The sequence below is a fragment of the Globicephala melas genome, chromosome 11, assembly GCF_963455315.2.
Source record: "Globicephala melas chromosome 11, mGloMel1.2, whole genome shotgun sequence".
Lineage (NCBI taxonomy): Eukaryota > Metazoa > Chordata > Mammalia > Artiodactyla > Delphinidae > Globicephala > Globicephala melas.
The window spans coordinates 35,787,696-35,808,032 of NC_083324.2; the positions used below are offsets into that span (position 1 = coordinate 35,787,696).

Here is a 20,337-nt window from a genome sequence, read left to right on the forward strand (position 1 = left end):
TGGCTGGCTGCAGCAGCAGCCTTAGCGTCCCATGCCCGTCTGTGGGGTCCGCGCTGATAGCCTTGGCTCGCGCCCATCTCTGGAGCTCCTTTAAGCGGTGCTTTCTTTTTTTTTTTTGCGGTACGCTGGCCTCTCACTGTTGCGGCACGCTGGCCTCTCACTGTTGCGGCCTCTCCCGCTGCGGCGCACAGGCTCCAGACGCGCAGGCTCAGCGGCCATGGCTCACGGGCCCAGCTGCTCCAAGGCATGTGGGATCTTCCCGGACCGGGGCACGGACTCGTGTCCCCTGCATCGGCAGGCGGACTCTCAACCACTGCGCCACCTGGGAAGCCCTAAGCGGTGCCTTTAATCCCCTCTCCTCGCGCTCCAGGAAACAAAGAGTCAAGAAAAAGTCTCTTGTCTCTTTGGCAGCTCCAGACTTTTTCCTGGACTCCCTCCCAGCTAGCTAATGGCGCACTAGCCCCCTTCAGGCTGTGTTCACGCAGCCAACCCCAGTCCTCTCCATGGGATCCGACCGAAGCCTGAACCTCACCTCCCAGCCCCAGTCTGTCCCGGCGGGTGAGCAGACAAGCCTCTCGGGCTGTTGAGTGCTGGTCGGCACCGATCCTCTGTGCGGGAATCTCCGCTTTGCCCTCCGCACCCCGTTGCTGCGCTCTCCTCTGCAGCCCCGAAGCTTCCCCCCTTCCGCCATCAGGAGTCTCCACCCGGGAAGGGGCTTCCTAGTATGTGGAAATCTTTCCTCCTTCACAGCTCCCTCCCACTGGTGCAGGTCCCGTCCCTATTCTTTTGTCTCTGTTTTTTCTTTTGCCATACCCAGGTACATGGGGGAATTTCTTGCCTTTGGGGTGGTCTGAGGTCTTCTCCCAGCGTTCAATAGGTGTTCTATAGGAGTTGTTCCACATGTAGATGTAATGTATTTTTTGATGTATTTATGGGGAGGAAGGTGATCTCCGCGTCTTACTCTTCCGCCATCTTGAAGCTCCTCCTCTCCCAGTAGTTTTTGTTTGTTTTTTGTTTTGGGGGGGCCAGAAATCAGATTTTGAATTTTGATTTAAATCTTCATTGACTGCTTCTCTGTATTTAGTGTACTCTTTAAACATATTCCTTAGAGTTATAGCGAAATTAATACTGAAGGAACACTTTCTCTTTCAGTTTACGCACACATACTATTTGTGAGAAATTGGAAATTCTCCAGTTTGCTTATAATAAGTATAAATGCCCACCAATACTTACTACACTGAATATTCTCTGGTATTTAAATATATATATATATATTTTTTAGTTGTATAACAAAAACTGGTCAAAAGGGGGCTTCCCTGGTGGTGCAGTGGTTGAGAGTCCGCCTGCCGATGCAGGGGACACGGGTTCATGCCGTGGAGCGGCTGGGCCCGTGAGCCATGGCCGCTGAGCCTGCGCGTCCGGAGCCTGTGCTCCGCAACGGGAGAGACCACAACAGTGAGAGGCCCGCGTACCGCAAAACTGGTCTAAAGGTACAATATATAAAAATTATCTGAATATTAGTTTCAGTTAAACTTTTACTATTTTACAGCTTAAAAATAATTTATTCTTTAAAAAAAACCCAAACCAATTTATTCTACCAAAGTTTTAGTTCAGTAATTAATCATTTGAATTTGCAGTTCGTTAATTCAACAAGTATTATTTGAGTACCAACTGTGTCTTAGGAGCCAGGATTTTAATGTCTCATTTGTTCATGACTCTACCCTGGTGCCCAGCACAAAGCCTGGCATGTACTAGGCATTTAGTAAATATTAGTTGAATGAAACAATGCATGGTCTTGTGGAGTTTACTTTCTAGTGTATGTCCATATCTAGCATTGCAGAGGCCCTAAAAGAAGTAGAATACATAGTCTGTATACATTGTAATGGGACGTGTTTGCTAACCCTGGCTGTGCCAGTTACCACTGCAAGGTGAACACTGGGTGATATTAAAGATTCTACACATTTTGAAACTATCTTGCCTTTCTTATTAGGAATGAAAGTATACTTCCCAGAAGCTCCCCAGTAAGTTTTCTCTTATTTTTGAGCCAGGACTGGGTCACATAGCCATAAGGAAGACTCAGAACACAATTATCTGACAGAGGGGAATGAGACTGCCTGAGCATGATCCATTATGTGGAACATGGGACTTTGCCATCATGATCAAATGTGGACTTTGCCGTCATGATCAAATGTGGAGTTTGGTGGCAATGAGGAAGAGATGGAGGGAAAGACATTAGGCTGTGCTAGTAGTGACCATTACAGAGTTGGAGAGAGTTGAACTGGACTGGGCTTAACTTTGTACAGTGCTATGAAAAAAGTAGTTTCTAGGTGTATAAAGGAGTATGGTGGGAATTTAAACGTACTTGAGAAAAAACTTAAATCTTAACACTTTAAGCAAAAGTCTCATAAATCCTCTTCTTTGGAGATAAGTTTATCATTCACTTAAAGAATAAGAAAATTATATTTCTTTTTTCAAGTGTTCATTAATTCAGAGTTTTTAGGCTTTTATTCTTTCATATGAATTAACCTAGTTAAGGACCTAGTAGAATAACATTTTGGGAGAAATTCGTTGATGGCAACACCTATCTAGGTACCATTCAGACTCCTGGTTACTTACCCTTGTAGTAGAACAGTGTAGAACCTTGAAGTTAAATAAATGAATAAACAGAAGAACTAGAGTGTAAATCATTTAGGGCCATCACTTTGTGGTACAGGAGATAGACACTTCACAGTCATCCTGAGCTGCAGGAAAACTAGAGGAGTTTAGACTCAGGAATCAGGCTAGGGTTCAAATGCTGCCTCTGGTGTTTCCTAGCTGTATAAACCGACAGGTTATTTAACTTCTCCGAACCGCAGTCTCCTCATCTGTAAAATGGGGTTATCATGTATGTGATAAGTAAATGGTTGGTTAGGATTAAATAAGATATAATTTTAAAATAGTTAACACTTATATTATGCTTACCATGTACTGTTGGGCAGTGTTTTATTTACCGTATAACACACAAAAAAAGTGCCAGGCACATACATAGCAGATACTCAAATATTACTTTTTCCTTTTTTCTTTTTTAAGGTAAATGGCTAACAAGCATTTGTTGCATTGGAATGAAGTTTCTCATCTGTCATTTGACATGAGAAGGCTGAGAAACAGCAACCATGGAATTAGAGAATAGTTTCCTGGCTTTTTGTAACCAGACATGGTCTCTTCCTGTAATCCTTTTATAAAATTATTAAAAGTGGTACATTTTGACAGCGTTTGTGTTGGTGAATCAAATACCTCTTTATTTAATCAGATTAAAGACATATTGACTCTTTTAACATGTACTAGTGCTACTGGCTCCTGTAAATAAAGCCTGTAATCAATGAGAAATGTGATAATATTTGAGCTCTAGAAGATCTGCTATTTCTGCAGCCTACAAGATAATGTGAGGATAAAGAAATGCTTTTTAAATGCTTATGTCATATTTTGGTACAGTGAAAGATAATTTCAAAACCATGATTTAGTAGTCTTCGTATCTGGCATAGTGTAGGTGCTTAGTACCCTGGTACTAATTAACAATTGCTGAGGAAACAGGACTGCAGAATGGCCATACTTACAACTGTGAACCAGGAATTTATAAATTGGTTGGCATAAAATTTCCAACCTCATTATAGTATGATTCAGTTTTCAAAATTGTCTGAAATTTTTGTTAGATGTGTATTAAAGAAGGCTTAGAAAAATGGACATTTAAGTGCTTTTAATGCAAAATTTGTGGGTATTGAATTTGGGGTTTTAAAATAAGACAATAAGACAGCATAAATTACTAAACTGGTATGAGGAAGTGCCTTCATGGATGATTAGTAAACCTAGAAAAAAAAGGTGAAGTGTAAGAGAGGGATTGAAGATGACAAAAAGGTTCCCAAGGTGTAAGATAAGGATTGAACCCATCTAACTGTTGTAAAGAGTTGTTATTTTGCTCAGATGAAGTATAGCAGATAAAGAAAATAGCTTATAAATTGGAAACACTTTACATAGTAATAATTCTGTTGATTGAAAAAGAATTTCCCTGAACACTCAAAGAGCAAACCCTTAATAATGAAGAAGGCAATCGTATTGCCCTATTTTGCATTGAAGCCCTCAGTTTGTTTTCCTCAAACCACTCCTCCTTTAGACTTTGCTTTTCCCCAAGTGGCAACTACATCCTTTCTATTGCATAGACAAAAAACTTAGAGTCAGCCCAGGTAACGCTCTTTTCTCACACCCCACATCCAGTTTCTCATTTACTATTCTCAGTGTTTTTACTGCTTCTAACCTGGAGTTAGCCACCAACACCTCTCACCTGGATTATTCCAGCGTCTTTTAAATTGGTCTTCCTGCTTCTACTCTTGCCCATTTACAGTCTTTTCTCAACATAGCTGCAGGATAACCTTTATAAAAAATAGGTCAAACTGTGTCTCTCTTCTGCTCCAAATCTTCCAGTGGCTTCCCCAAAACTAAAATCTTCACAGCAGCCTACAGGTGTACATGTAATCTGACTCCCTGGTACCTTTCTAAACTCACCTCCTAGATCCCAGCCTTGATCATTCTGCTACAACAGCAGTGACCTCAGATATCCTGCACAAGCTCTCAGTTGAGGGTCTTTGCACTTCTCCTTTTCCTGCCTGGAATGTTCTTCCCTCAGGTGTGGGCTCATGTCACCTTATCACTAAGACCTTAATCACCTTTTTGAAAGTAGTACTTCTGTCCTCCTTCCTTGCTTCATTTTCCTCCTAACATTTATTTTTGTTCAATATGCTATATACACTTTGTTTTTCTGTCTCCCCGTGCTGGATTGTGAGATCCGTGAGGGCAAGGTTTCCCCCCCTCTATTTGTTTACCTAAAACAATATGTGGCAGATAGTATGTACTCAGTAAATATTTATTGATTAGTTGAGAAAGCAATTCCATGGCAGTTTGTTGTATCACTACTGTTGATCCGTAGAGGCTTCTTTAAATAAAATAACTAATATTAGCTGTTGATATGAATTCTAGAATATGGCAATGCTAATTCTAAACACTCATATTTACTAATGTCGGGAAGTACTGCATTAGAGTTCTCGGCTTCCCTTAGAGCAGATGGGTCACATGACTAAGTTTTAACTAGCAGACCGTGGGTAGAAGGGAGGTGCCGCTTGCAGGCCTGGCCCAGGAGAACCTCCCGTGAGTGATCCCCCTATATTCGAAGATTTGAGAACCCTTTGTTGAAGATGGAGGAGGTGTGAGGTAGAAGGCACTTGACTCCATGAATTACCACGTGGAGGGGAGTTGCCCCACTCATTAAGAACATCTGTTTGGACTTTATGTGTGTGAGAAATAAATATCTGTTGGATTAAACAACAGAAATTTGGAATTTATCTTTTAAAGCATTGACTTAACTAATACACAACAGTGACAGCTAAATTATCTTTCCTTGTTCTGTTGCATATCCTAATGGTGACCCAGACTCCTTGTCTCTTTTTGTCATTGGCTTCTGTATTTGAAAATGGGAATAATGTTATTTTAAAAGCACAGTTGTGTCCTTAATATTTTTTTACCTTTTTTTTTTTTACAGCTTTATCAAGATATTTTTCCATACCATAAAGTTCACTTATTTAAAGTGTACAGTTCAGTGGTTTTTATTCAGAGTGGTACAGCTATCTCAACCACCTAATTTTACAATGTTTCAACACCCCCGCAAGAAACCCTGTACATGTTAGTCACTCCCCATTAGCCTCTCCCCCAGCCTGGGCAACCACACTAATCTGCCTTCTGTCTCTGTGGATTTGCTTCTTCAGTACATTTCATATAAATGGAAGCATATAATATGTGGCCTTTTGTGTTTGACCTCTTTCACTTGGCACAGTATTTTCAAGGTTATCTATGTTGTAGCGTGTATCAGTACTTTGTTCCTTTTTATGGCCAAATAATATTCCGTTGTGTTAGATATCCCATATTTTATTTTTCTTTTATTTTTTAGTTTTTGGTTGTGTTGGGTCTTTGTTGCTGCGCATGGGCTTTCTCCAGTTGGGGTGAGCGGGGGCTACTCTTGGTTGTGGTGCGCGGGCTTCTCATCACGGTGGCTTCTCTTGTTGCGGAGCACAGGCTCTAGGCGTGCGAGCTTAAGTAGTTGTGGCACGCGGGCTCAGTTGCTCCATGGCATTTGGGATCTTCCTGGACCAGGAATTGAACCCGTGTTCCCTGCATTGGCAAGTGGATTCTTAACCGTTGCGCCACCAGGGAAGTCCCCCATATTTTATTTATCCATTAATGGGTGGGTGGACATTTGGGTTGTTTCTACCTTTTGACATTACAAATAATGCTGCTGTGTACATTCATGTACAAGTTTTGGTGTAGACATATGTTTTCAGTCATCTTGGGTATACACCAAGAAGTGAAATTGCTAGGTCACATGGTAAATCTATGTTTAACATTTTCAGGAACTGCCAGACTGTTTTCTAAAGGGATTGCACCATTGTACATTCCCACCAGCCTTGCCTTTATGTTTTATCACCCCCAGAGGAGCAGGGTCCTGGTAAATATCATAGTTCCCTAAGGACTGTAGGTGGGAGACAGTCACAAAGGAGACTGGGAGTGTGGCAAACAGTGTGAGGTTGACAGCTGTCTTGCCTCTCCTCTCGCTTGCTTATTTATGTAGCCTGTACTACCCTGGCTTCCTTGCTAGTCTTAGAACACACCTCACATGTCCTCATTCTAGGGCCTTTGTTCTGGGTTTTCCCTATGGCTGGCAGGCTTTTTCCTTCTGTTTGTCCTTCAAGTCTTTGTCCAAATGTTACCTTTTCAGTGACGCTCCCCCCCTCCCCTCGTCCCGGTCCCCGCCCCACCCCCCCATCGCAACCTCCGCATTCAACTTTCAGCCTATGCGTCTCCCCTGCCCAGCTCTATCACTTACCATATTTCGAAAAGTACTTTTTCTCCTTCCCACTAAAACATAAGCTTCATGAGGGCAGGGATTTTGGTGAGTATTCTTCACTGATAACATCCCTAATATTTTGATAGGGCTTATTAACACAGAGTAGGTTTCTGGTAAATATTTGTTGAAAGAATGAATAAATAACTTTCCATGTCAGTAAATGCATTTTTTTCTTAAAATAAAAATTTAAGTCATAGAAGTACACATATGCATACATTCTGATCATAAAATGTTTATTCAAAGCAGATAAAGCACAAATTCCCTTTTACCCTATTGCTGAATCTCACTCTCCTAGAAGTAACCACTGGTAGTGATTTGGATGCATTCTTCCAGATCATTTTAAAAGTATCTGTAGATATATAAAGAAATGTATATACTATAGAAATATGTAGTTTTGTGTATGTTTGAGTATGTTTTATAAGCATGCACACACACACAAACCACTGTCTATACCCAAAACCTTTTCATCACTCCCAACATAAACTCTGTACCCATTAAACTATCTCATTCTTTTTAACTCTCATCTTAACGAATGTGCCCTAATTTACTGATTGATACTGAGGTTTCCAGTTTTTCCCTAGCCACAGACATTGCTCAAGCATACATTTAGGCTTTTGCACTTTGTACGTGTGGGAGTGTCTTCTCTGTGTATGCCCTGGAAGTGAGAACAATTTAATCTCTTTCTTTGAAATCGTTATGCTGCTTATTTATTTTTTGGATAGTTTTCTGAAATAGATATTAGAAATTGAATTGCTCGGTTGTAGAGAATACAGGTTAAAATTTTTGATGAAATAAAATTTCTTTCTAAAAGCGTCGCATCCATTTGTGCTCTTCAACCGGTGATAGCAGCATTCATATCTCCATATCTTTACCCATATTGGGTGTTATTAATCTTTTATTTTTGCCAATCTGTGAGTGAAAAATAACTTGTTTTAGCTGTTGATGTTAAACATATTTTCATATGCTTTTAAGTCATTTGCATTTCTTCTGTAATATTCCTGTTTATATCTGACTGTTTTGCCCCTATAAGGTTTGGTCATTTTTCATTGATTTATAGGTGCTTTCTGTAATTATGGCTGTTAATTCTTTGTCTATTATATTGATATATGCTGGCAGTATTTTTTTCTAGTCTATTAACTTGGCTTTGAAAGTTGTTTATGGTGTCTTTTTGCTAATCAGAAGTTTTAAATGTTTATGTAGTCAAATGTATCCATTTTATAGCTTCCTTGCTTAAGGAAGTCTATACTATACCAAGGTTATAACCATATTCTCTTGTGTTTTTCTTTTAATTTGTTTAGAGTCTTAATTTTCATGTTTTGCTCTTTTAATTCACCTGGGATTTATTTATGTTGCAACATGAAGTAAGGATCTAATTTTTTTCCTCCCAAAATGGATAGCCAATTCTTTATTATTAGTTTGTTCATCCTTTCACAATTGATATGGGATGCCATTGTATCACAAACTGTACTCTCATATAAATGCATCTATTTCTCAATCTCATTCTATTTTATGGGTGTATTTGTCTTTTCTTGCACTAATACTACACTATTTTAATATTTTGATAGAAGGAACTAGCTTCATCATATATCATCTTTTACAAATATGTAGCTAGATTGTACATTTTCTCTTTTAGATGCATTTAAAAATTAGCTCATCAAGGTGAATAAAATACCCTATTGGGATTTTGATTGGGAAGGAAAACATTTCTCTAACACAGTTTTATTGGCCATGTAGTAATACAGTGTATGCTTGTACCATATTTTACTTAAAAATTTCTCATTGTTAGTCCAAAATAACCCTTTTAAAATATTGCCTCATAATTTGGCTTTTTAAAAGATTGAGATATAATTGACATATAACATTGTATTAGTCCAAGTTGTACAACACTGTGATTTGATATATATATATATATATTGCAAAATGATTCGATTATGTGTGTATATATGTGTACACAGCATCTTCTTTATCCATCCATCCATGGACAGTTAGGTTGCTTCCATGTCTTGGCTATTGTAAATAATGCTGCAATGAACATGGGGGTGTAGGTATCTTTTTGAGCTAGTGTTTTCATTTCCTTTCATTTCACATACCCAGAAGTGGAACTGCTGGATCATATGGTAGTTCTGTTTTTAATTTTTTGAAGAATCTACATAGCGTTTTCACACAGTGCCTACACCAATTTATATTCCCACCAGTGGTGCACAGGGATTTCCTCCACATCCTTGCCAACACTTGTTATTTCTTGTCTTTCTGATAATAGCCATTCTGACAGGTGTGAGATGGTATCTCACTGTGGTTTTGATTTCCATTTCCCTGATGATGTGATGTTGAGCACGTTTTTAAAAAATTAGGGTATTCTTGAGTTGTGGGTTTTATTTAAAGCTTTTACTGGTTTTGTAAATTAATAAGTACTGATTTGTAAAGCTGAGATAGATGTGCCCTGTGTTGCATTTACATAATCATGAAAAAGTTAAGTTAGGGTCAGATTTAACTTAGATGATTTGAGTGGCTAAGATGTGTCAACTTAACAGACTTATTTTTTATCTCCCTAGTTAAACATGTAGCAGTGGGTTAAAAACAATAACAACAAACAACTTAATGAAACAATAGAAAATTTCTACCCATGATAATCAAGTTACATTGACATTTGACAGATGGAAGCATAAGATTTAATTTAGATAGCCTGTCAAATAAGATGTGCACAAGGTCAGGGAGTGATGATTAACCCTTGTGGAGAGTGAAAGGCCAACTGAAATCAACACCTGTTGGGGAACAAAAAATACAGTGACTCTACCACTAGCATTTACCGTCAAGGGCAGGGTTAACTTCGCAAATCTGCCCAAAATGGAGCATCTGATTTGCTGAATTGTTTGCACTTACCATATTTACAACATACTTGATATTATTACTGACCTTCCATTTGTTCGGTTGAGGGAGAGGAGTGCAAATTCAAGCATGTTAGTTAGTGGGAATTTTCCTTTTAACTGTCTGGTAAATATTTACTGAATTAAAGCATTTTCTTGCAACCACCATACATACTAGGTCATATCTTTATAGTCACACTGAGTTTCTGTCCTTCTTCCTAAGTGCTTTAAAAATTATATCCAACATGTTAAATCATTTGGCTGAGGACGACTCATGCTACAGAAATCTCTCTTGCATTATTGTAACTTTTCTACATTATAAATACTCTTACTCAGTGTTTAATCTTAGCCTTGAAAATCAAGAGCATTAACGTGCAGCTGAGTAGTATAAGCTTAGAGTGTGGACTGCATGGGTAAACTGAAATAGCATGGGAGGGGAAGCATCATGTAGCTGTTTGTTGTTCAGATGACTTTTAGATCTTTTTAAAAATCTATTAAAGTATAAGTATTCCATGGTGGTTTTATTTTATATTGATATATCACTAAAAATGAAGTAGCGAATTCAGTTCAGTTTTATTCTACCTGGGTTTTGTTTCTGTTTTCTTTGTGTGCGTGTGTGTGTGTGTGTGTGTGTGTGTTTGACATCAAAGCTGGTTTTGTACAATTAGCTTTGCTTTTTTAAATTGTTATTTATGTTTCTTAGAAGTGTTTCCTATTTTAAAATACTGGCTTTAGTCTCTTTTATTAGAACCTCCTGTAAATATCTAGGCTGCTGTTTAGTTCACTGAAAGAATTCTTAAATAAGATGAACAAGGTCCAGATTAGTTAGTTCATGAGAACTTATTTAAATAAATAATTCTGATGTATTCTAGTCACCACAAGAGGAGTTATAATACCAAAATCAGTGATAAATAAAGACAGTAAAACAGTTTAACATGAATAGGAAATAAATGAAAAGTGAATTAAATTTTTATATTTTAAGCTCCTCGATATTTTATTGTTTTTTTCTCACTGCATAAAAAGAGAGCAGACTAGCAATAAAGAGAAAGATCTGACAGATGTTCTACAGCAAAAGGCTTCATCAGTTTATTTCTCATGATACTATTAAGACAATGAACTGATTATTTATTAAAATCTAAGTGATGCTGTAAGATCAAAAAAATGTCACAGCCCTTTTTAACAACTTTGTATGTTGACAGATGGTAAATGGTCTTCTTGCAGTGATGTATAAAAATACTGGGGGCTTCCCTGGTGGCACAGTGGTTAATAATCCACCTACCAATGCAGGAGAGACAGGTTCGAGCCCTGGTCCGGGAAGATTCCACATACCGCGGAGCAACTAAGCCCATGCGCCACAACTACTGAGCCTGCGCTCTAGAGCCTGTGAGCCACAACTACTGAAGCCCATGTGCCTAGAGCCCCTGCTCCACAACAAGAGAAGCCATTGCAATGAGAAGCTCGCGCACCGCAACGAAGAGTAGCCCCCACTCACTGCAACTAGAGGAAGCCCGCTCGCAGCAACGAAGATGCAATGCAGCCAAAAATAAATAAAGAAAACTTTAAAAAAAAATACCGAATCACTACACCTGAAACTTATGTAATAATGTGTGTTAATTATAACTTAATTTTTTAAAAGTTACATTCTTAGTTTCAGCTACATAAGACTTGGCATTTCCCCCAGCTCATGTCTTTTTGGCTTTGAAGATTTATTAATAATAATAATTATTATTATTGCACTATGTGGCTCGCTGCACAAAATATGCTGACGTATTTCAAGAGTTTATGAGTGTAAGCAGTGGATGACATCTTCACAACCTAGTAAACCAACAGATAATTTTGTTACATCAGACCCATGATGAAGTTTCAAGACTATATGTAGAAATGACCCTAAGTTAGTGCCATAGGAACTTGAATCTGTCAATATTGCATAACAGTTAACATTAACTCAGCATTTACTATGTAGCTCTATGCTACGTGCACTTCATTGTTTATCCTACTTATCCTGTCAGTCCGGTGAGGTAGGTACAGTACTGTTACACTCCATTTTATTAGTGATGTCATTGGCACCAATAAGGTGATTGTTGAAAGTCACATAGCCAAGTAAACAATGGACACAGGATTTTGAAAAGTTAATATAAATAATAATTGTCCTTCACTTGCTTTTTTCATTGAGAATATAGATGACATTCCCATATGCTTTTATGGATCTACTTGAATTCTTCTAATGATTACAAATTATTTCCTAGTGTAGGTGTATCATAATGTCTGTAGCCATCTCATTCACATTTGATGGACATATAGGCTGTTTCTGGTTTCTCACTGTTACAGATAATACAGCAGCAAACATCATTGGCTATGTAGCCTTCCACACATTTGTGTTGTGTGAAAGGTTATTTTGTTGTTGTTCAAGAGTGCTTTTTTTAAATTTATTTTTTATTGAAGTATAGTTGATTTACAATGTTGTGTTAGTTTCACGTGTAAAGCAAGGTGATTAAGTTATACATACATATATATATATCTATTCTTTTTCAGATTTTTTCCATTATAGATTATTACAAGATATTGAATATAGTTCCCTGTGCTCTACAGTAGGTCCTTGCTGTTTATCTATTTTATATATAGTGTGTATCTGTTATTCCCAAACTGCTAATTTATCCCTCCCCTGCCATTACCCTTTGGTAACCATAAGTTTGTTTTCTGTGTCTGTTTCTGTTTTGTAAATAAGTTCATTTGTATCACTTCTTTAGATTCCACATATTGTGTTGTGTGAAAGGTTCTTAACAGTAGAATTATTGCTCAAAGAGTTTGTCTTTTAAATCTTTATATGTTAAATTATTTATCATTAAATTCCTCTCCAAAAAGGTAGTACCAATATATACTCTCTCCCTTTGTGTGTCTTCCTTGCCAACTCTGGAGATTTTCAGTTTTAAAAATTTTACCAGTTGGAAAGGTGAAAAAAATAGTATTTGATTAAAAAGTCTCATTATTTCACTACTAATGAGATTGAGCATATTTTTGTAAGTATTAACTCTCATTTTTAGTGTGGATTAATTACATATTTTACCGATTTTTCTTTTTTTCTTTTTGAATTATGGGCGCTTGTATTTGGAAATTAATCCATTATCTTACATGTTGTTAATATTTTCACCCATCTCAACTGTCTTATTTATTTATTTTTATTGAAGTAAAATTGACATATAACATTATATTAGTTTAAGGCATACAGCATAATGATTTGATATCTGTATACATTGTGAAGATTACTGCAATAAATCTAGTTAACATCTGTCACCATACATAGTTAGAAAAATTTTTTTGTGTGTGATGAGAACTTTTAAGACCTACTCTGTTATCTTTGAATTTTATTTCCGGTGTCTTTTGCCATGTAGAAATTTTATACTTTTATGTTTTTTTGTCACTCCTTTATGGTTTCTCTGATTGGGTCCAGAGTAATTTTTTTTTTTTTCCCAGAGTGATGTTTTTAAAAACACAGATTTGATCCTTTCTCTGCTTAAGAAAACCCTCGGTTGCTTCCCATTGAGAGGCACTATAATACAGCGTTTGAGGACCTATAATGTGGATGTTTTGCTAGGTTTGAGACCTGGTTTTCCTACTTAAGTAGCTGTGGGACACTGGCAGGTAGTACCTGTTTTGTGCCTGTTTCCTCATGATAGTGATGTCACCTTGTCCAGTTGTTGAGAGTATTAAATGGGTTAATATGTTTAAGTGCTTTGGACAGTACCCAGCTTATGGTAAATCCCCAGTTTGTATCAACTGCGTTATTCCTACTCTTCCTGTCCAGTTTCATTGTGTGCCACTTACCCGGTTGGTTCCCATGCTCCAGCCACAGTGGCCTGCTCTCAGTTCCTCCCCACCTTAGAGCCTTTGTATGTGCTGCTCCCTGTTCCTGGACTATTCTTTCCTTTCTGCCCTTTTTGCCTAACTGCTGTTTCCCCTTTAGTGTCAGCTTAAATACCTTTTCCCGCCCCAGGGACGCTGTCAGTGACCTCTTAGTTTAGGTTAGGTCTGCCATTATGTTCTATCTTAGCACCTACTGCTGCTTTTCCTTCATAGCACTTTAAATAATTGTTTTAAATTGTTGGCTTAAATTGTCTTACACCAGTTGAAAATAAGCATCATGAGTGCGGGAACCAAGTCTCTCTTGATTGCTTTACCCTTATTTCCTAGAATAGTGGATGGTAATGAGCTAGTGTTTAATAAATATGGGGAGTGAATGAATTGGCAGGTGGAATGGTACAGTTTGAATGTTTTGGGCTTGGGGTAGGAAAGTAAACTGAGAGAAGAAAGCTTATTTAGAGGCTTTAAATCTCACTACCAGGTTTCTATTCAGTTGTTCCTATCTGCGAAAGTGTGAGTTTCAGTGCTTATGTTGTTGTATGAAAAGATTTTGGATAACTGGCAGTTACCTCAAATGGGATATCCATAATTTTAACTGTTATTAAGATTTTCTCTATGCTCAATATGAAATTTAGTTTTAAAATCTGAAAATGTTACACTCATTTTACAGATTTTAAAAATGGACATAATAGGGCTTCCCTGGTGGCGCAGTGGTTGAGAATCTGCCTGCCGATGCAGGGGACACGGGTTCTTGCCCCGGTCCGGGAAGATCCCACATGCCGTGGAGCGGCTAGGCCCGTGAGCCGTGGCCACTGAGCCTGCACGTCTGGAGCCTGTGCTCCGCAACGGGAGAGACCACAACAGTGAGAGGCCTCCGTACCGCAAAAAAAAAAAAAAAAAAAAAAAAAAAAAAAATGACATAATATAGTCCGTATAAGATTGCATATTTAGTTACGGGTAGAGCTGGGACTAGAATCTGGGTATCCCTATCACCCAGCTCACACTGTTGTACTTGAGGTAGCTTGTACCTTTTCAAAGAGTATGTTAAAATTTAAACTAATTTTTTCTTAGTGTTTAAAAGATTTTTATGATAATCTTTTACTGGGGATCTAATACAGAATCAGAATCTTTTTGAGAGGTTCAGAGTTGTTTGCTCTTGTAGGTATCACCCAGGCAGCTGTGGCTGTTGAGTTGCTATTCCACCTTTATAGTTTTCTGCATTGTTGCCCTTGAGGTTAGTTCACATCACGCCTTCCTGCAGCAGCTCCTTTTCCCCCTTGCATTTACTCTTTCTAATCTGTTAGGCATATATAAAGGCAGTATCTTAGATTGTTCTACATGTATGTAAAGCAAGAAGAAATAGATTCATCCATGCTGCAGCATGGATGGGCCTCAAAAACATGCTGAGTGAAAGAAGTCCACAAAAGACCACATGTTGTATGATTTCATTTGTGTGAAATGTCCAGAAGAGGCAAAATCTCTAGAGACAAAAGCAGATTAGTGGTTGCCTGAGGCTAGGGATGGAATGGAGAAGAACTGCAAATGGGGAATGAAGTTTCTTTCCAGGGTGATGGAAATATTCTAAAATTGGATTATAGTGATGGTTATACAACTATAAATTTACTGAAAATTATTGAATTGTACACTTAAAATGGGAGATTTTGGCATGTGAATTATATCCCAATAAAGCCTTTTTAAAAAAGAATAAATGGTTTCAGAGGTTATTTTGGAGGGATTGAGCTCTCTTTATAAGTGTAATTGTAGACAAATATAGTTGATACTTTTTGGTTCTGCATAATATTCTAGGTAAATGAAATGGAAAACTAGATAAAATAATATGTCGTATCCTGAATCTTATTTACTGGTTAAGACAGGGCATTGAAAGCTAACTTTTCCCCCCAGGATTTCATTAGGAATTAGAGTTTTTGTGGATAGTGGTGCTCAGTATTATAATCTAAGTTGAAGGGGTAGTGATTCATATATATGTTGATTTTTTGTGATTTTTAGATATCAAGGTCTTGATAGCTCTTTCTCTCTCTCTCTCTCCACACACACACACACACACACACACACACACACACACACACACACAGTCTTCAAAATTAGAAAAGGTGTCAAATTTTTTTTCTCTAGTTCCATCTATTCTGCCAGTGTATTTTTGTTTTATCTGCCCTTTCAACCCACCAGAGTATCATGTCTTATGACTGAATAAACACTGGGCTGCAGCCTGTTAATGTGTTCTTTTTGATTTTTCAGCACTTTCATTTGGACGCTTGGATGCCCATTGAACAGATGCTTGAGAACTGCAAGTAATCTTCAGACTGTAGCATAACTATAAGGCCTGTCCTCTGTGTGGGGAGGAGATCACCCATGTGCTGTGGAAATGAACGGGGAGCAGCAGATTGATGCAGGTATTGGTTTTGCTGAGCAAAATCCATTCTTCAGAGTGCAGAATTCCATTACTTACCTGTGTTATGTTGTATGGCTTATCTTTCTACCACTAAATGGGAAGCTCTTTGAAGACATGAGTTGTCTTTCTTTGTACCTGGCAGAGAACCTGGCACTGAGGGGTGGGGGTGGGCGTGTACTCAGCATGTTTGTTGAAAAAGTAAATAACTTTTATGAGCAGACTTCGTTAAAAAAAAAAAACACAAAGTTTCTTTTGAGGTAATTATTAATTCATAGGAGCTTGCAAAAATACTGACAGTTCTCATGTACCATTCACTCAGTTTCTACTCTAAGTTACATCTCATTTAAGTATAGTACAGTATAAAAGCTATGTATAAAATGTATGTAGTTCTGTCATTTTATCACGTGTAGATTCCTGTAAGCACCACCTCAGTCAAGATACAGAACTATTCCATCACCACACAGAGCTCCTTTGTACTGCCCCTTCATAGTTACACCTACTCCTCTTCCCCAATATTCCCTAACCCCAGGTAACCATTAATCGGTTCTTCATCTCTATAATTTTGTCATTTCCAGAATGTTACATAAATAGAACCACACAGTATGTGACTTTTTGAGATGGACTTTTTCACTCAAAATAATGCCCCTGAGATCCATCCAAATTCTTGAATGTATCAGTAGTCTGTTCCCTTTTATTGCTTGCTAGTATTCCGTGGATATACTGCAGTTTGGTTAACCGTTCATCTGTTGCAGTACATTTTGGTTGCTTCCAGTTTTTGGTTTTTATGAATAAAGATGCTATAAACAATCATATACATAAAATTTCATTTTTCTGGGATAAATGCCGAGGAGCACAGCTACTTTCCAGAGTGGCTGTACCATTATGCATTCTTAGCAGCAGTATATGAGATCTGATTTCTTCACATCCTCACAGCCATTTGGTATTGTCACTATTTTTATTTAAGTCATGCTGATAGATGTGTAATGATAGCTCATCCTGGTCTTAATTTTCTTTCCCCTATTGGCTGAATGCAAATGATGTTGAACAGGTGCTTACTTGCTATCCCTGTATCCCCTTCAGTACCATGTCTTCGTATTTTTGGCTCACTTATTAATCATATGGTTTGTTTGCTTTTTAATTAATAATTTTTTTAACTATTGAGGTTTCCTAAAAACATCTTTATTGAAATATTTTTTAAAGATATAATTCACATACTATAAAATTTACACTTTGAGAGTATACAGTTCAGTAGTTTTTAGTATATTCAGAAAGTTGTGTGACCAACACTACTACCTAATTCCAGAACATTTTCATCACTCCTCAGAAGAAACCATCAGCAGTCATTTCTTGCTTAATCTACCCTCTGGCAACCGTGTCTACTTTCTGTCTCTACAGATTTACCTATTCCTACTTTCTTTTTATTAATGTTTGCATGGTATATCCTTTTCATCCTTTCACTTTCTTTTTTTTTTTAATTTTATTTATTTTTGTCTGCACTGGGTCTTTGTTGCGCACGGGCTTTCTCTAGTTGTGGCAAGCAGGGGCTACTCTTTGTTGCGGTGCGTGGGCTTCTCATTGCTGTGACTTCTGTTGTTGAGAAGCACAGGCTCTAGTCACATGGGCTTCAGTAGTTGCAGCTCGCAGCTCGGTAGTTGCGACATGCAGGCCCTAGAGGGCGCAGACTGGCTTTAGTAGTTTCGGTGTGTGGGCTCGGTAGTTGTGGTGCATGGGCTCTAGAGCGCAGGCTCAGTAGTTGTGGCCCACGGGCTTAGTTGCTCCGCGGCATGTGGGGTCTTCCTGGCCCAGGGATCGAACCCGTGTTCCCTGCATTGGCAGGCGGATTCTTAACCGCTGCACCACCAGGGAAGTCTCTCATCCTTTCACTTTCAACCTGTGTAAATTGTTATATTTTGAGTAAGTTTCTTGTAACAGCATGTAGTCATTAAAATTTTTTTTTTCAGTCTTGTAATTGGTGTAGATCATTTACACTTAATGTAATTATTGATATGTTAGGGCTCACGTCTGCCTTTTTTTTTTTTTTTTTTTTTTTTCCCGGTACGCGGGCCTCTCACTGCTGTGGCGTCTCCCATTGCGGAGCACAGGCTCCGGACGCGCAGGCTCAGCGGCCATGGCTCACGGGCACAGCCGCTCCGCGGCATGTGGGATCTTCCCGGACCGGGGCACGAACCCGTGTCCCCCGCATCGGCAGGCGGACTCTCAACCGCTGCGCCACCAGGGAAGCCCCGTCTGCCATTTTTGTCCGTTTGTTTTCTCTGTTTTTTTAATACATTTATTTATTTATTTATTTACTTTTAGCACGTTGGTGCGCACAGGCTTTCTCTAGTTGTGGCAAGCAGGGGCTACTCTTTGTTGCGGTGCGTGGGCTTCTCATTGCTGTGGCTTCTGTTGTTGCGGAGCACAGGCTCTAGTCACACGGGCTTCAGTAATTGTGGCTTGCGGGTTCAGTAGTTGTGGCTTGCGAGCTCTAGACCACAGGCTCAGCAGTTGTGGCGCACGGGCTTAGTTGCTCCACGGCATGTGGGATCTTCCCGGACCAGGGCTTGAACCTGCTTCCCTTGCATTAGCAGGCAGATTCTTAACCACTGCGTCACCAGGGAAGCCCTGTTTTCTCTGTTTTTTTGTTCCTATCTTTTCCTGCCTTCCTGTGGGTTACCTGAACATTTTTTTAGAATTTCATTTTGTTTTGTCTATACAGTGTTCTTGAGTGTATCTCTTTATATAGCTTTTTAGTGGTTGCTCTAGGTATTACATTATATATATTTAACTTACCACACTCTGCTGGTTTTATCATTTTGTTTTTGAGTGAAGTGTAAAAATTTTACCTATTTTTATGTCTCTTTTCCTACTCTTATTTATAATAAACTTGTCTTAAATATTCTTCTACATGTTTTGAGAACCACATCAGATATTGTTAAAAGTTTTGCTTCAACTGTCAAATATAATTTAGAAAATTCAAGAGGAGAAGGAAAATGTAGTATGTTTTCCAGTATTTTTACTCTTTTCATTGTTCTTTATTCCTTCCTGATTTTCCAAGATTCCTTCTCTGTCATTTCATTTCTGTTTATAGAACTTCCTTTAGCCATTTTATTAGGGTAGGTCTCTTGGTGATAGAATTCATTAGTTTCCCTTCATCTGAGAATATCCTTTAATTTTGCCACTTATTATTAAAGGATATTTTTGCTAAATATAGAATTCTGAGTTGAAAGTTCTTTTCTTCATCTCCTGAAAAATATTGTGCCTTCTGGCCTCCCTTTCTGATGAAAATTTGCTGTCATTGGAATTCTGTCTCCCGCCACTCCCCTTAAAAGAGGTATTGTTTCTCTTGCTGCTTTGAGGATTTTTTGTCTCTAGTTTTCAGCAGTTTGACTCTGTGTATCTGTGCACAGATTTCCTTGGGTTTATCTTGTTGGGAGTTTTCTCACCTTCTTAAAAGTATAGGCTTATGTCTTTTGACAAATTTGGAACCTTTTCAGCCATTATTTCTTCTAGAACTTCTTCTGCTCTGTTCTCTTTGTCTTCTTTTGGGACTCTGAAGACACTTTTGTTAGGTCTGTTGCTATTGTGGCATAGCTCTGTGAGGCGCTTTTCATTTTTTTTTCTCTCCATTGTTGAAATTGGGTGTTTTCTATTGCTCTTTAATTTTGGTGTTTCTTTCCCTGTCCTCCTCATTCTGCTGTAGAGCTTATCTGTAGAGGAGTTTGTTTTGTTTTGTTTTTTGGTTATTGTATTTTCAGTTCTAAAATTTGTTTTGAGCTGGGGAGGAATGAAAGATGGGAATAGCTCCAACTTAAAGAGCCACAATCCCACTATTCTAACAGAGGTTCTGTAACTTGTCTTGATAGATGCTTTTCAGTTTGTTCTGTGCCTTCAGTTAATTTCAGAACTTTGAAATGGTCAATTTTCATTGTTTAGCCAGTATTTTTGCTGCTTTTCTGGAAGAGTGGGTTCACTGAGGTACTCACTCCGCTATTTAGGAAGTTGATTTGTTTTCTTTCAAGTGTTATTATTAACTCATATCGTATATACATTACATATATATTTTATATATGAATTTGAATCTATTGCTGTCATCATTCATTTGATGATCAAATTGCCTCATTCTAGACCAATGAGAGTTCTTTCAGATTGGGTCCTGTGTTCTTTGGATGTGATGTCATATATCTTTGATAGTTCTAGTCCTTGCTTTCTGGTATAATAAGATTCCAAGGTACCTCTTGCACATTTCCTGCCCCAAGCTTGCAATTTGCCATTTCTCTGAG

At 38.3% G+C, this 20,337-nt stretch overlaps 1 protein-coding gene across 6 annotated transcripts in view; it reads left to right on the plus strand.

Moving 5' to 3' along the window:
- SFMBT1 (Scm like with four mbt domains 1) overlaps positions 1-20,337 on the plus strand; it is a 132,868-nt gene that overhangs the window by 55,161 nt on the left and 57,370 nt on the right. For all 6 annotated transcript variants that reach the window (XR_009565891.1, XM_060308327.1, XM_060308325.1 and 3 more), the window contains exon 2: positions 15,904-16,058. Coding sequence is in view for 5 of the 6 variants with exons in the window: in XM_060308327.1 (XP_060164310.1) it covers positions 16,031-16,058 (28 nt within the window). In the remaining variant the exon portion in view is untranslated. The remainder of the gene's footprint in view (positions 1-15,903; positions 16,059-20,337) is intronic.